This window comes from Fusarium subglutinans (genome assembly GCF_013396075.1).
Source record: "Fusarium subglutinans strain NRRL 66333 chromosome Unknown NRRL66333_c0000001, whole genome shotgun sequence".
NCBI lineage: Eukaryota > Fungi > Ascomycota > Sordariomycetes > Hypocreales > Nectriaceae > Fusarium > Fusarium subglutinans.
The window spans coordinates 402,707-418,032 of record NW_023502064.1 but is presented as its reverse complement, the minus strand read 5'-3'; the positions used below and the strand labels follow the sequence as shown (position 1 = coordinate 418,032).

Here is a 15,326-nt window from a genome sequence, read left to right as displayed (position 1 = left end):
CTCAGCCCTGGTCGAAAGTGGATCTGCACCAAGAATCGTCTTCGATAACTACGGAGGACAACTGATCAACGATAGACCAGGAGTGTCCAGTGGGGCACGCTCGAGGTAGTTCAATGCACCAACGAAATAGTCGCCAAGATGAGAGAAAGACGTGAGAGCTTTGGTGTATGTATGGCCGAAAGGATGGGAAGAGGCTTCTGGTATCTCAACTGCAAACAACACATCTAGTCCACAATTAAAAATTCCCCCAAATACTTTATCCGCCTCTTGAATGCCTATTTATAACCACTTAACTGCATTAGAGAAGCATAGGATGCCCAATGTAAGATGACAAAGATAGCACGTTAGCAGTGGTCGACTCCATGAACTATTTCTCCGCACAGAGCGACCCTTGAAAACTCGCATGTTAAATACGGCATTCAATGTATGAGGGACCTGATTTTTCTGATAGTTAGCATGGTCAACCCTTTGATATAGCGCGCTGTTGGAGGTGCCAGGAACAATCAAGGCTACGAGGACAGTTTTGATCCTTTTACCACAAATTGTTATACTTAGGATGTTCTTATATGTTGAGATACTTTAATCATGCTCGCTCGAGTAAACGACTTCATGTGCAGTAGCAACAAACTTGCTCTCAACATCAGGCCTGTATTCCATGGACAAGTACGAGTCTCCATGTGACTGCCTATGATCCTGTATAGGATACATAGCGAGGGGTTAGCCGACTTGAGGTCTGCAACCACAAAGCCATGCTATAAGTGTCTTTAACTACTCCTGAATATCATTATTGGACTGAAGGACATGCCGAGATACCTGGTACACACTGCACTGAACTTTTGAGAAGTTGAGAAGTTTGATAAGGAATATAAATGGCTGCATATACAGAATATATATGAATGCCTGAATTCCCAATCCGTCTCCTCGCTCAGCAGCTGTCCCAACACCGTCAGACAAAGTAACGATTTATCAGGAACGCAAACTCTGAATTCAAGACAGCGGAGTTCGTGTAAATCTCAATTGCAGAACCTGCATGGTTTACGAAGCCTAACAGAGTCCTGCGCGTTTCTGTGTGACTGGGGTCTACAAAGAACCACCCACTTCACATTACACCCAAGACAGCGCTCAACCCCAATTCCAGAGATGTTCGACGTCCTTCTTATTCATGCAAGTATTGATAACGGGGGAAAGCCTTTTGTCGGGTCGACTGCAATACTTGGCGTGTCTTGCGAGCGGCGGTGGGTGGACTCAGGGGCTGGGCGGAAACCGAAACCTGGAATCAACGATAGAAGTCAGCACACCACATATTTCTCGACGATAAATAAAGCAAACTTAGATAATTGCACTGGGATTATGATAGAGTACCATTCATATTCATAGGAAGTCTCAGAAAAAAAAGCGCCGCGTTTGAAGATTCGATGCGTCTCAACCAAAAGCTCAACTTCAAGCGCTAGCCAGCATCTTGTGTACGAATCGGTTGGCTTCAGGCTTTGAAACAACGCCTGTTACCCATAATGACGATCATTTAGAGTCATTAGTGCCCTTGTTCATGGTCAGACCTTGGGGTGTGGGATTTGTGAGCAGTACCAACCTACCCCTTTGAATCTAGCACTTGAGTGCGAGCACCTAGCCACTCCGAAATACATCAAATTACTGTTGAAGTATATGGAGAGTCAAAGCCATAGTACTTAGGCGCGTAGCTGCTGCTTGTGGTGGAAGAGGATATGGCTGTCGGTCCCTGCGCTGCGCGTTACCCCTGAACGACCCTTCAGTCACTACAGGACCAGCACGCTTGGCTCAGCTGCGAAGGGCTACTAAAGACTGGCTGAAGAAGCTCAAAAGAGTTTGGAAAGCGTGATTGAAGACCAAGGATTCGAAGGCTGAGCATTTCGGATCATCTGGCGGCAGCTCTTCAGGTGCTTTGTTTGCAGTGTCGTGATCAATCTCTGGGCAAGGGAAGGAGAGCCAGACAGAAGGAAGCAGTCCAAAGCTTCTGAAGATATCCTTGTATGTATCTGAAGGTTTGAGGAACCGAGCTGTCAGTATGATACCTTCTCCCGTGTCTTCATGGACTTGCCTTCTCATAAACCATATAGGGGCTCAACACAAGCGAGACACTGACGAACCAAACCCCCGGCGGCCTTTTGTCTCGATACTCTTGCGGTCACAGAAAGGTCATCAGGAAAGCATAGGAACGTCCTGTTTCACTCTCTTTGCTTCCTGAAGGGCTGAGCTGCCCGTCTGGCCCAAGAGCGTCGCCCCTCCTGGACACATTCGCCCTTGATGCTACATCACCAATACCTGTGGTGGTAGGGGCAAGGATGGTCAAGTACTCGTGATGGTGTTGCTCGCTGTTTGATGTATGGTTGAGGAAGCGGTGCCGCTGACGTTGCTGTTTGATCTTTCGTTGGATGTCGTCTTTTGTACCGTCTCACATGTATCCTTATGATTATCTGCATCTATTGAGACGTTTAGTCCGAGTAAGAAGCTTAGGAAATTAGCAAGGTCTGTCTTGAGCGTACCTGGGATGTTGTGTCTTCCGTAGAGGGCTCTTGAAATGCGACATGCACCAATATTGGGACACAAGCCACGGCCGTCACTACCAAACATGAATTTCATCATGTGAAAGAAGGACAGAAGCAAAGTGAAACCTATAGTCGTCGTAATGGACAAGCTTGGCTGGTTGGAAAAGGCCAGGTATCGTTGATTGTTACAAGTATCAAAGGAATACCGGAAATCAAGGATCGTGACCCAAAGACTGGGGCAAACACTTTGATATTAGACAAAGAACGCAATCCCTGAATAGCATCAAATTAACTAACAGGAGGGCTAAATGGAATATTATAGGGGTCCTGTACTGGAAATGGCGTACGGGTTGCATGGAATTAGTGGAGGGGCAGTTCTGGCAGCGAGTCCCAGGGGCCCAACGTTGTGAATGACCTCGCTCGCACCGCCAGACACTCGACAACCGAAACACCAACACAACGTATCTACAATGCAAATATAACTTTTTAGTATACAGTATAGGTCAGAGAACGAGCGAGGATAGTTCATTTCAGAAGTGCACGCATGTTGGATGCATCATCGGTGAGTAACAGGCGAGCATATCTAAATGTAGTATACGGATCACCATCACGAAAGGCTTCAACACCACGGCGATATCATGATCAATAGAGAGATACAGTCTCAATGGATGCATCAAGGTAATCAGTCAAAGCTTCGGAGTCACGAGCGGGGTAGGGAGGCCCAAAGACCGATCATCGGCCTCAACCTGGAAGTTCAACATCGTGATATCACGAGACCTCACGAGACGAAGCACACAACTTGAACGCACAGATATTAATTCGAAGAAGAAGAACGAAATTAGTTATGCAGGAATGGCCTCGTGAATCAAGGAGAGGAGAGAAGCCGTTGCCGGGGTAGCAAGAGGTTGAGACGCGTTAGTCGTTGAGATTCAGGGACCGAGCCGTATATATATCAGATGCGATAGGGGGCTAGATGAGTTTACTAGGGGAAATACACTGTTGATATGTCTCTATTCCACGTGGGTTCCATCTGCTGAGTCCCTGTCAACCAATAAGTTCGCTAACTACGTCCCTACAACTTGGGCCCCTGAGGCTAGCTTCTCCTCTAACTTGGCCTACAACCCACCCGTCTGCTCCTGCCATTATTCCTACCCGCACCCGCCTATTCTCAACTTGCCCTGAGGCAGCCCCACTCACGCATTACCCTCCTACCCAAGTCGCTCCCAACTTTCCTTCCCCTCCTCCCTCTCTTCCTTTCTTCTTCACCCACCTCAACATCATTCCGGCTTCACTATCCAACTTGGATGTGGAACAGGATCTTTGGGTTTTGATCTCGGTCGCATTTCTTCTTTTCTTTCAGCTTCTTGAGAAGCACGTATACAAGTCAAACTTCAGATTTCATCTACTCATCATTTTGTTGTGACATCTTGTCTTCCTCCATCGACAACATGTCTTCTTCTCACGTAGGCCATCGTGTCTACGCAAACATGTCTTCTCCTGCTGAGGGAGCTATTGACTCGATTCAGGGTACTCCCAACACCCAGATCACAGTCTTCTCTCCTTCCGAGAGCTCTCAGGGAACCTCCATCCACGGCAGCAACTATCTTGGCCAAAGCCAGGCTCCTGACGACCCCTTCGTTGATGGTGGCCTTGCTCAAGGTAGCACGCTCTCGGCTACTGCATCCTCCTTTCAACCCAGTGTTCATCGGTACAAGGGGAAGAACGCACTTGTATTTTACCCAGAGGGCAGCCCAACTGTTGCTGGCGCGCTTAGCCAGGACATGGACATTTCTCATCGCATTGAAGTCTGTGATACACCGACACCTTCGATTGTCGATCTTGGGAATTTCATCACCGTAAGTATTATTTGTTATCTAGGGAAATGCAAAATGTACTGACAAGCTTACAGGAGCTCACCCAAAAGGGTGTGAAATTCCACGGCGGTCGGAACCTTGAAACCTCTGGAGACCACGTGTACGTGGTCTTCGAAGATCTTCGAGATGCCGCCTGGGCCTTCTATGCCATCCGCAAGGCTCCTAAGGGCTGGTTCACGGCGTACGTGAAGATCCGACCTGAGCGCGTAAGTTTCTCTCTTCATCTCATCTCTTCATTCTTCTGCTAACTATATTTTACAGCTGGACCTTGGCCTTGTACGATTCTCCGAGCTTAGACAGCTCAGCATCGAGGTCAACGTCCTCAACTTCGCTATCATCGATCCCGCCCATGTCGATGAGATTGCTCAGAGAGCCCTTAATGTCTACGGTCAGCTTTTTGCGCTGATTAGACATTTGAGCTTCCCCAACGGAGCCTTCCGCGGTATCGCGCAGTTCTGCAAGGCTGCCGACGCTTTCATCGCCTACAAGGCTTTTGGGAATGGCATTACCACCGGCGTAAGTATTTTCTTTTACAATTTTCTCTTACTTCTCATCATTTAATCTTCCTCATCTCTCTCTTCATCATGCATCATCCATTTCCCATTTATTTTCACTGCTTTGTCTTTCGCGAATTCTCTCGGTGTCGTGTTTTCTAACTTGAGCAGGGCGTGGTCATCACCCTGTCCAAGCCAGAGGACGTTGGCGGTGCAATTTCTCCCGAGGATCAACTCGCCGGCAGCATGGGTAACATGACAATTCAGCAAGGTCCCCGCGGTGCTGAAAGAGGTCGCTACCAGTCATTCTTCGCAATGAACGCCCCGCAGGGGAACCCCTTTGCGGCAGCTGGCGCTGCCAACATGCCCTTTCCTCCTAACCTTCAGCAGCAGCCCTTTACTGGGCAGCACTTCGGGCCTGTTGCTTCCAGCAACCTCTCTGCCGTTGCATTTGGCAATCCCAACGGGTTCGGACGATTTGACCCCCGCCGAGGTGCGGGTCGCTATGGTCGGGGATCCCGAGGGTTGAACAACATCGTCGACCTCGGCGAGCTCATCGCCGGGCGTGATGTGCGCACGACGGTAAGTCCTACCACCCTCTCTTGCATCACTATCAGCCCTAATATCTCAATAGATCATGCTTCGGAATATTCCGAACAAGGTGGACCAGCCTCTCCTAAAGAAGATTGTCGATGTTTCCTCCTTCGGTCGCTATGACTTTATGTACTTGCGAATTGACTTTGCCAACGATTGCAAGTAAGTACAAACCCCAGCAATACCTGACTCCAATACTAACCATTCTCTAGCGTCGGCTATGCGTTCATCAACTTCGTCAAAGCCGAGTACATCATCGACGTTAGTCACCGTTGAGAGTGTCCCCATCTTGTTGACATGCTAACTTCTGGGTAGTTCTTCCAGGCACGAGCCAACAAGCGCTGGAACTGCTTCCGCTCGGACAAGGTCGCTGAGATCTCCTATGCGAGTAAGCTTTCCATTCTCTCCTCTTGTGCCGCAGTCACTGACATACAGTAGCTATCCAGGGAAAGGACTGCCTTGTGCAGAAATTCCGGAACTCCTCTGTCATGCTTGAGGCGGAGCACTATCGACCAAAGGTCAGTTGCCGATGGCTTACTATTCACCCTCACCAACTAACAGATGCAGCTCTTCTACACTATCCACAGCGAAGACCCTAACCTCGTGGGTCAGGAGGAGCCTTTCCCTGGCCCTGATAACCAGTCTAAAATGAAGCGCTCAGTGGAGAACGCTGAGCATGTTGGTATGAAGCTCCTCACAATCAATCGCAATAACAGGGCACTGACATACTATAGGGCTGTTCACTCCTACTGCCGGCCAGTACTTCCGGGACGAGCAACGCCGCCGTCACTCCCAGTACGACCGTGGCACTCGTCTGGCCGAGCTGGAGGAGATCTCCTATGGGTCTGGTGTCATTCCGTACCACGGTCGCGGCCGTTACTAAGTCGGACATCATCTGAAGACTATTTTGATTTTTGATCGTTTTTTTTTCAAAAGTCATCTTGAGCTTTGGAGTGGTTGGGTCTCTTGAGATCTTGAGGTCTTGGGCATGGCCATAACTAAATTTTCGAAGACCTTTGAATGGTCTGACTATTCTGCAGGATCTCCTTTGGTACAATCTCCATTGGCCTTACGCCTAAGTAGCAGCAACTGGCAGCATCTTTGATGCACGTAGAAGCGCAGAATAGATTTCATCAGCCAAACCCTGGGATGTGCTTTGTGACGTTTACATTGCAGCAACAGTCACTGAACAAATGCCGGATCACGCTAGACACGGATGTTTAAGTTCAGCTGCAGTTTTATAACGCTTTTCGCTTATTGATTCTATTTAAGACGTAGCTAACAGTCAACAGTCATGGAGAAGATGGATTCTCGGGCAGAGCTGGTAATGGTTTTCGCGAATTGGTTGGTTGTGCGATTGAGCGACGCAACACGTTCGGCTTTGTGTCGTGGGAAGGGGGCGATAGATCAGATGACGAGGAAAAGCCCCCAGAAGATCTCGGCGTCGGAGGAGGTGAAAGCTGCTCGCATTCAACACGATCATGATGTATGTCGTCGGCAAAAGGCCCTCGATCCATTTCAGTAGCACCATCGTGTCCTCCTGATGTCGGAGAAAATTGGCCTCTCTGACGGGCTGCCAGTAACACTGCATCTTCTCCGTCGTATGCACCTCCGTGCATGGCTCGAACGCGAGCCGCCGAGGATGCAGCGTCGTAGGAAGCGAGACCAGCCTGATCTGAAAAGGGTGCGAGGTGATGTAGTGGCACACCTCGGGAGAAGATGACGAGGATCAGACATGACATGAGTAACACGGCTTGTACTATGGCCATGCGTTTCTGAAAGACTACCTCGTCGGCCAGGAGGTTGAGACGAGCGCTGAGAGCAACTATCTCTCGGTTGGACTGCTCACGCTGACTCTCCAGAGCCAGGACTGTTGACTGCCAGATCTGGTCGTACTGCTCACGAACGGAGCGCAGCTCGGCCAGGACGGTCTTGTTGAGGTTCTCGAGGAACAGTGTCGTTTTTGAGAGTTGCTTCTGTTCTGTGCGGTGCAGAGTTTCGGACATGTGGCGAGCTTGGTCCTCAACGTATTTGAGGGAGAGTGTGAGGTTGGTTTCAACGATTGTAAGGCGCTTGGAGATGGACTTGAAGAATCCTTCTTGCACAGTGGGCGAGGCCGGTGAGCCAGAGGCTGTTCCCGTGGAGCCCTTCTTGGCATTAACAGTATTGGCGGGGGAGGGCTTCTGAGTAGATGATGACGTTGGGGAAGATGATGTTGCGGTCGTCTTTGTGCCTGGTGCTGAAGTGGTGGAGTTTGAAGCGGATTCGACGCTGGAGGATGAGATGGATGATGGACTGGTTGGAGACACAGCGGGCGTAGCGCTTGGAGATGCAGTGATGGAAGACGATGAGGCCGTGGGCTCTTCACTTGCAGGGTGCTCTGATCGGGGAGTGTGCGGTGTTGAAGTCCCCTTTTGTGCCCTCTCGTCAGGGGAGTTGGTTTTGGGTGCAGCGCTGGTGACTTCAGCAGAGCTGCTGGGGTTTGAGATTGGCTGTGTAGTTTGATTTAGGGAGGCAGAGCAGAACAATGGCTCGAAAAGTAGTCGCGAAGCGGTATTGGCTTCACAGTATGGCATTGATCCCATCGAGCTCGGCTTGGCAGGCTCAGGAGGACTCTCGAGTTCTTGGGGTTTTGTCGGCTCTTCTCCTGAAGGGAGAGCTTGAGGAGTCACTTTAGCCTCCTCAGCCTCATTCGTATCATCGTTACGATCTTCGTTGAAAGCAGCGAAGAAGCGCGAGCCATGGATTCGAAGCAATGAAACGGGGCAGTAGTACTGTTTTCCGTAATGGGTGAGATAGTCGATGCGGACATATTTGGAGAAGATCTGAGCATTCTCGACCAAGAAGGGCTGAATAGCTCGTGAGTTCTCTGCCTGAAAGACACCGATCTGTTTCCACTCGTCCCTTTTGACTGGGTACCGGTCACTAACGCTGACAGTAAAAGTTTGGATCATACTAGAAAAGAACTCGAAGTTGGCGAGGACGACGGTATCGATGTAGACATCGTCGCTCAGTTCGACAATAAACCACTTCTCCTTGGCACTGCACTCGAAGAGTAGGTAAGAGTCTTTGTTCTCGACGAGAATTGCCTTTGCATTCCTTGCGCCGGGGCTCGTCTTGAGAATGGTGGCGCCGGCATCAAAGGACGAGTAAGAGAATCGTTCCTTGCAAGTCTTGCCAGCATCTTTGTTTCTATGGATTGCAACACCACGGCCATCCTTTCCTGATCCCTCGTTCTTAGCTTGTTGGAGATCCGAAGGACGCTCATTTTGCTCCCCGGTGTCATCCATGTAGCTTCCAAAGTTCAGGGATATCTCATCTTCCTCGCCGAGGCCGCCGTAGCCCATATCCGGGGGTGTCCTGTCGCGGGGCTTGGCGTTCCTGTGTAGGTTCTGAGGGTCCTGCCCTGTCTGTTTCAACATCATGGCCTTCCAGTCCTCAAAGGACATGAAAGGCTTTGCATCTCCATCTCCATCTGCAGCGGCATCTTCCGACTCGTGTTTGGCGGGAGTGGCGCTGGACGCTGATGGTTGGGGCTGGGATTGGGAAGGGGATTCGCTTTGTGTGTTGGGGGGTGGCGCATCGCTTTGTGTCGAGTCGGGGGCAGCGTCGGAGATGGAATTGGCATCTGAATGGGTTGCGCTCACAGAAGTGCTCGCCCAGGAGCTTGTGAGGCAAGCTTGGGGCAGCGTGTGGGTGATGTAGTTGATGGTTCGGGCATCGCAGGTCAAGTCGATTGGGTCGGGGATGACACTGGGTTCGTGGGACTGGGCCTCGGTCTGGGCTTGTGTCCAGGCTGCGATAAGTGCCAGGGATCGTAGAAGGGCTGAGCCTAGCGAAGGCATCGTGACCTCGAGTGTCGGCGGCACATTGAAGCGTCGCTGAGGTCGAATTGACGGAGTTGACGTTGAATTATGGATGGGGGTTGGGATTGTGTCCTGTCGTTGATCAGCGTTGGACTAGACACGAAGTGGGTGTAGCGTATCCCGTACCTTACCCCGTAGCCCAAGGCTCGTTTAACTTCAGCGTGGCCCACTGACGTCGTCAGATGCTGATTGGTGCACCAACAGTAAAGTGTGTCTGTTGATTGATTAGATCCATTTCTTAGATCGAGGTAAAAATAGAAATTGGGCGTTGATGACTTACACGCGGAAACAAACACTCGTTCACTATGACCTCTATAACCGATAAAAGACTTGAAATTGGGGGCCTGGATAAAGATGTGACCCGTTGTGTTGTTGATGACGATGATAAGTATGAAACAGGATAGATTGGCATCAAGCGAAGGAGATTTGAGAAGAGAGGTACCAAGCTAGTGGCCATTCAGCCTTCCTAAACTGTGTCATTGTTGATGCCAGGCCCAAAACTTCAGGCTAAGAGATGCAGGAGCCTACCTGCCTAAGTACCTAAGGTAGTAGAGGCATCTGTAGGACATGGGAGTTCTTTCGCTATATGGGCTCTGTGCTGTAGGGAAATGGCTTGGGGGAATAGCAAGCCAATAACTTCAGATGACTTGATTTCAGTGTGGTTTTAGGCTCAGTATAATTACACAGATTCTGTTTTCTAGGTAGTGTTTGATGAACTCAGATTGAGACAGTGACTCTCCTTAGGGTAGGTAGATAGAATGGCGATGTGATTGATATCCATGTAATTGCATTTGCGTGATTCCAACAAAACAGGTTGCTTTAGAGCAACTTGTTGGGTGAATAAGTTGTTTTAGATTGTTATCATAATGCAATCAGGAAGTCTCTGTATGAACTTGCATTCATTCGAGTCACAGTTTGCTGTTTGCACAGATGCCTACATCCTCTATCAGTAACCCTTGACGATTGTGGTCGATCTTTTATTTCAGTTTCCATGGATGGGAAGGATTTTGCTTGAAATTCAATCCAACACTGAAAACGCAACAGCAACCAGCCTGACCGAAACTCGAATATTCTGTTCGCTAGCATTACGTAATGTTGCCATTTACTGTCGTCTGCCCCATTTCTGGGCCGCTGCATGCGTTTTGCTTTCGAGGGGGGTAAAGGTACTGGCGTGTCAATCTAGATCCCGGCCACGCTGCCATTGAAAGCCGACGAGCAAGTTGCTATTACTTCATCGTGAGTAATGAAATAAGAGAATGAGTGTAAACTACTGACCAGTGTTTCCTCAGAAGAGACTTTTCTTTCCTCTCCTCCACGTTCTCGCGCGCGATCCGTGTCGTATCGTGATTCGGCATGAGAAACAAACCTGTAGTACCTTTCGACAGCAGCAGATACGCAACTGTCGGCTCATCGGTATTGGCTTCAAGATGGAAACATGGCAAAGAAATTCTCGACAAGATGTTACATGAAGAATCAAAATCAAAATCAGCAAAGACCGCCCCAAGGAACCCTCTAACCGACGGAAATCTCCAAGATCGAGAGCTCAGGCTCCTGCTTTCCAACCAATTCAGACTTGCCATTGCTTGAAGTCGACAATCATGACAGTTGTACATGCGAGCGGGATCATTTCATCTTGAGCAATTCATATCCGGACCCCAAACGCTTACGGACGATGGAACATTACTCAATGTTGGGCAGTTGTCTGATCTAGCCACGCCGCAGTGTTGCGTGTGACAATTTGGCCTGCCGAGAACAAAGTACCAGAGGCAATTCCATCCTTATTTCTTGTTACTTTCAAATGGCCACGAGGCCTTGATGAGAAACTCCTAGCCAATGGAGGGATAGGAATTGCCTTGGAAGCATGCACAAATGAAGCACCTCTGGCCAAAGGCAATAGTCAACTGACCATGATCCGATATTCTAAAGCGGCGTTTAATTAGCTTGGGCTTGCCAAGAAGGCTCTGGCCTTGTCAAATCGCGCCTTTGTCGCAGCCTAAGCTCACCAAGGACAGCAATGCGATACTTGGTCGAGAAACCCCTGGTTTTTAATGCTCGGCATACACGATATATGCAGGCTAAGAAGAATCCAAAATCCTGTCGATCCACAGCCTTACCTACCAGCTACTTATGCGCGCCTTTGAATCAGTATGGGTCCTCAAGAGTTTGAACTCAGGTCGGTGGTTACTCTCACCAATGATTCAGATGGTGAGCCTCATCGACCACGGCATTCTTCAAGCTTAGCAAAAGCCAAACAGGTCATTCGCCACTCCAAATGCTCACTATGAACTTTTGGCTTCTATCTCCTGATTCTGGTCCTACCGTGGATACTCACCTGTGTTTTAATGGTCAGGCCCATCAACAAGGAATCATACTTCAACCAAGCGGGATCAATAACCCCCAGAGACGTGAATAGTTGGCATAGATCTCGCGTTTCTCTCAGTTATCTCACTGCACTCTCAAGTGTTATTGGACTCCCAATGGTTTCTGGCCTCCTTGTCCATGGAGCGGTTGTCTACACCCAGCGTCGAAACCTAGGTCAGAAATTGAGCGTTTTGCAGCTATTTGCGCTGGCAGATAGAGAATGGCTAGACCCTCGGTATCTATTCAAGCCTCCAAGCTAGTTTAAGAGCACGGAAAGGTCGCTTTACCTCTGGCTAGCGACTTTTCTCATCCTGATCAGTAAGTCCAGAAACACACCCTGACCCTGTATAATATACCCCTTATACTGACCGCTTCTGAACAGTTGCTTCCAACCATCTATACAAGCCATTTTAGTCCAAGACGAAGAGATTAACGTTTTGGCGTGTATGGGGCATCCCGTGGCGCACAGCAATCACAGATCGAGAGCTTGCAGATTTCCTTCCAGGGATTTAAATACCCAGATCGTGCGCGAGACGCAGAGCCCATCGATCCGATCTAAACTTCTGCCCACAACACTTTATCGTCAAGAAGACCAGCCAGAAACTCCTCAGCTCCCCCAACAGCGATATTCAACCCAATTTGCGGTCTGATGAGGCTTCTCTTGGAAAAGACCCAAACTACTATACTGACAATAGGCGGGCTTTTGACTGGTGTTACCTGGAGTCATCATACGACAAGGGCAAACGGCCATATTATTCGTCTTCCGTCCCGAATGGCACCGCCACCGGCGTCTATCGACATCACGCGGCCAGGATGGACTCTACAGCAAGTTGCTACATATCCAAAAACTTCCCCAAGGAGTGCAAAGGAGACAAACCATTCGCGCCATCTGTCTCCGAGGGTTGGCTGAATGTCGATATTTGTGCCGAGGGAAGGGAAGTTATGATACTGTAGCTTGGAACACAAGTCGAATCAAACAAGGGTACAAGGAGACTTTGTGGCTCCCTATGAAATGGGATATTCCTGAAGGTCAAGACAGCTCTGGACAATTTCTCAATGATGATAGCTATGTCCTCAGATGCGACAGTGTCTCAAGAAGAGGGTGGTTTCAGCTCACAAAAAACGCAAACGGAGAAAGTCCTGGTCCCTTACGTGACAATTGGCCTTCGTGGAGAGAGCTCAAGGATGAGTTCAATGATTATTACATCAAGAGCCCTCATTGGGAGAGCAAATTTTCAGGTCACATGTATCCAGCAGCAGAGTATGCACCCCTTCCAGTCATAATATCTTTTTGACAGCCCCTGGCTAACAACTTATCACTGACTAGAATCCAGGATGAAGAACTGCGAAATTATCGTGATCAATCGAGCTACACCTAGCAGGGACCCGATGTGCCTGGCCCCCTCATGACGGTGGCTCTGGCTATGTTTGGAAATTCGTCATTCTTTCAAGCAGCTAGGGATGCTGATCGTGGCACTTACAACTAAGCCATCAACAGCATCTGTGAGAACTCTTTGTTTCCAATGCTTGGGATGATGCCGCGTGATTATAATTTGGGCTGGTACAGTCCATCTGTAAGAAATCGGAAGCATAGTCTGAAAATGCAGGACGTGATTTACTATTATTTCAATGGCCTCAAGCACGAAGAGGTCACCGCACAAGCACTCGAAAAGGCCATGTTCTTTGCAAACGAAGCCCTTCTCACCACCGCCGCCTCGCTATCCCAGAAGCGCACCATCTTCTATAGCCCGGGAACTGCAGTCATGAAGCCGAAAAAGGATTTAGCAGCGGTGATATCTGTTACTGCACTGATATTTCTTCAAGTGATGGCTCTTTGTGCTCTGATGTGGTTCATTCTGCGTGCCCCTACGTGGACGCAGACTCTTGATGCAGATGCTTTGGCGCAGATCGGAGGTCAACTGAAGGAATGGGGAGAGCGCAGACCGAATCTAAGGCGGATAAATGGTGTTGTGAGAGTTGATGAGATTCTACACCAGGCCGAGACGTCATTGGTGAGACTGCCATCAGCACAGGATGGTGCCTCGCAGCCAGGGTCTGTACATTTGACCCTTGGTGGGGAGGGACTGATCAACAGAGGTGTGATGAAAAGGATGCCAGCAGATATAACTACTGCAGTCCAAGCGTGATGAACCTGTTTGGCAAGTAAGTTTGAAGTGACTTTGATGTCGGGACTCCTTTTCGGAAACTCTCCGTTCTTCCTACTATCAATCGATTTAATATTACCATGTGCGGTTGGCATTTGAGAAATCTGATACGCCCAGCCACTACAGAGCTCTGTGTATCATATGATGAGGGTAATCACCAGAGCAGTAGACTGCATATACCGAAGCAGGGAAATTAAAGGGGAGGCACTTGGTTTGGCACATGGACCCTAGGCTGGAGCCCGGCCTCAGAGAGCAAGAAGACTTCCGATGTTGAATCAAGGTGTTAGAATAGACTGGCCTACAGCACTATATCCTAAACCCAACCAAATTCTTTCATAACTTGAAAAAGAGATTTTGAGTCTTCTTGCTTCCTGGTCCCTGCTAGATCCCGGGGTCAAGAAGATGCAGACTTATCTCGTCTGATATCTCGTTACTTTCTCAATTTAGATACAAAAAGGGAAGTATCACCCTCTCCTCGATGCATCGTGGCTTTTCTCTCTAAATTGAAGAGAATAACCCTAGGTCGTAGATTTTGACCGAAAAGAGGCTGCCTTGTTCGGGGTTCATATCGAGAGCTCGATTATAACTCTTTGATTTCGGGGGCCGGAGGCTCTGTGAGGGTATTTTCGTGTAACTGTGACGTCAGGGGTACTATTTATGATCCTAGGAAGAAGAACAATAAGTCAGTCATGTAGATAGATAACGAGGAAAGGGGTATATAAAGATGCTACCGTCGGGTGTCGTATGCCGTATGCTGTACTTGATCTCCTTTCCTGTTCGTCGTTGGCAAGCCATCTCAGGTCTTTTAGGCGCTGATATACTTGTATTGAGAAGATCTGGAATGAAAACGAGAAACCGAGAGCCACCGGATAGTTTGTCACCAAGGGGGAAACACAAACCTTTCAGTTAACTAGGCCGAGAAATTACAGAAGCATCTCCAACTCTTAATGTTTGATGGTAGGCAATGGCTTAGTCGGCCATGAAGTAATACTTTGATCCGTTGCGCAGTTCCCAAGAAGCGATGGCTAGAGTCACTGTCCTCGGCATCGTCGGTAGGCGCAACTCACTTTGATTTTTAGCAAAAGAGAAAGGGTCTTGAAGCTTTCTTAGATACTCAAAGAGATCTCCTGGTCAATTACTGAGCTTCGACGAGCTGTTACGGCGGCCTGCAGTGCTGGGAGTGATAAGGGAGTCCGATATCGCTGACGACTCATGAGTTCGGACGAATCTTGCGCTCCAAGACATGGCAACTTTGTATCAACAACAAACGAGTAGAGTACAAAGTTTCTCAGCAAACCCGTGAGATATATTTCAACTGCCGCAATAAGTGAGTGATCTGTTCATATGGCTGTTCTTCACAGACACTTACATAAATCAATAACTCAGGTTGGTAACATGGCCCAGTCATGTAGCGACATGCCTCAAGAATGACGCCGAAGGAAAATGTGTC

General features: G+C 48.9%; 3 protein-coding genes across 3 annotated transcripts; 2 read left to right on the top strand and 1 right to left on the bottom strand.

Annotated features, from left to right (window-relative positions):
• Positions 1–3,970: 3,970 nt before the first annotated feature.
• FSUBG_137 (meiosis mei2) lies at positions 3,971–6,367 on the top strand (the record flags this gene model as incomplete). The annotated part of the gene is made up of 10 exons (XM_036678618.1): positions 3,971–4,378; positions 4,432–4,602; positions 4,658–4,912; positions 5,062–5,472; positions 5,525–5,646; positions 5,697–5,745; positions 5,809–5,872; positions 5,923–6,002; positions 6,052–6,166; positions 6,219–6,367. 10 exons carry the CDS (start codon positions 3,971–3,973, stop codon positions 6,365–6,367), a joined length of 1,824 nt encoding a protein of 607 aa, XP_036544275.1.
• Positions 6,368–6,776: 409 nt separating this feature from the next.
• Positions 6,777–9,329, bottom strand: FSUBG_136 (SLP1; the record flags this gene model as incomplete). Its single annotated transcript, XM_036678508.1, has 1 exon — positions 6,777–9,329. The coding sequence occupies one exon, from the start codon at positions 9,327–9,329 to the stop codon at positions 6,777–6,779; it is 2,553 nt and encodes an 850-aa protein (XP_036544274.1).
• A 3,983-nt stretch (positions 9,330–13,312) lies between these two features.
• FSUBG_135 (uncharacterized protein) lies at positions 13,313–13,858 on the top strand (the record flags this gene model as incomplete). The annotated part of the gene is made up of 1 exon (XM_036678397.1): positions 13,313–13,858. The coding sequence occupies one exon, from the start codon at positions 13,313–13,315 to the stop codon at positions 13,856–13,858; it is 546 nt and encodes a 181-aa protein (XP_036544273.1).
• Positions 13,859–15,326: the final 1,468 nt, after the last annotated feature.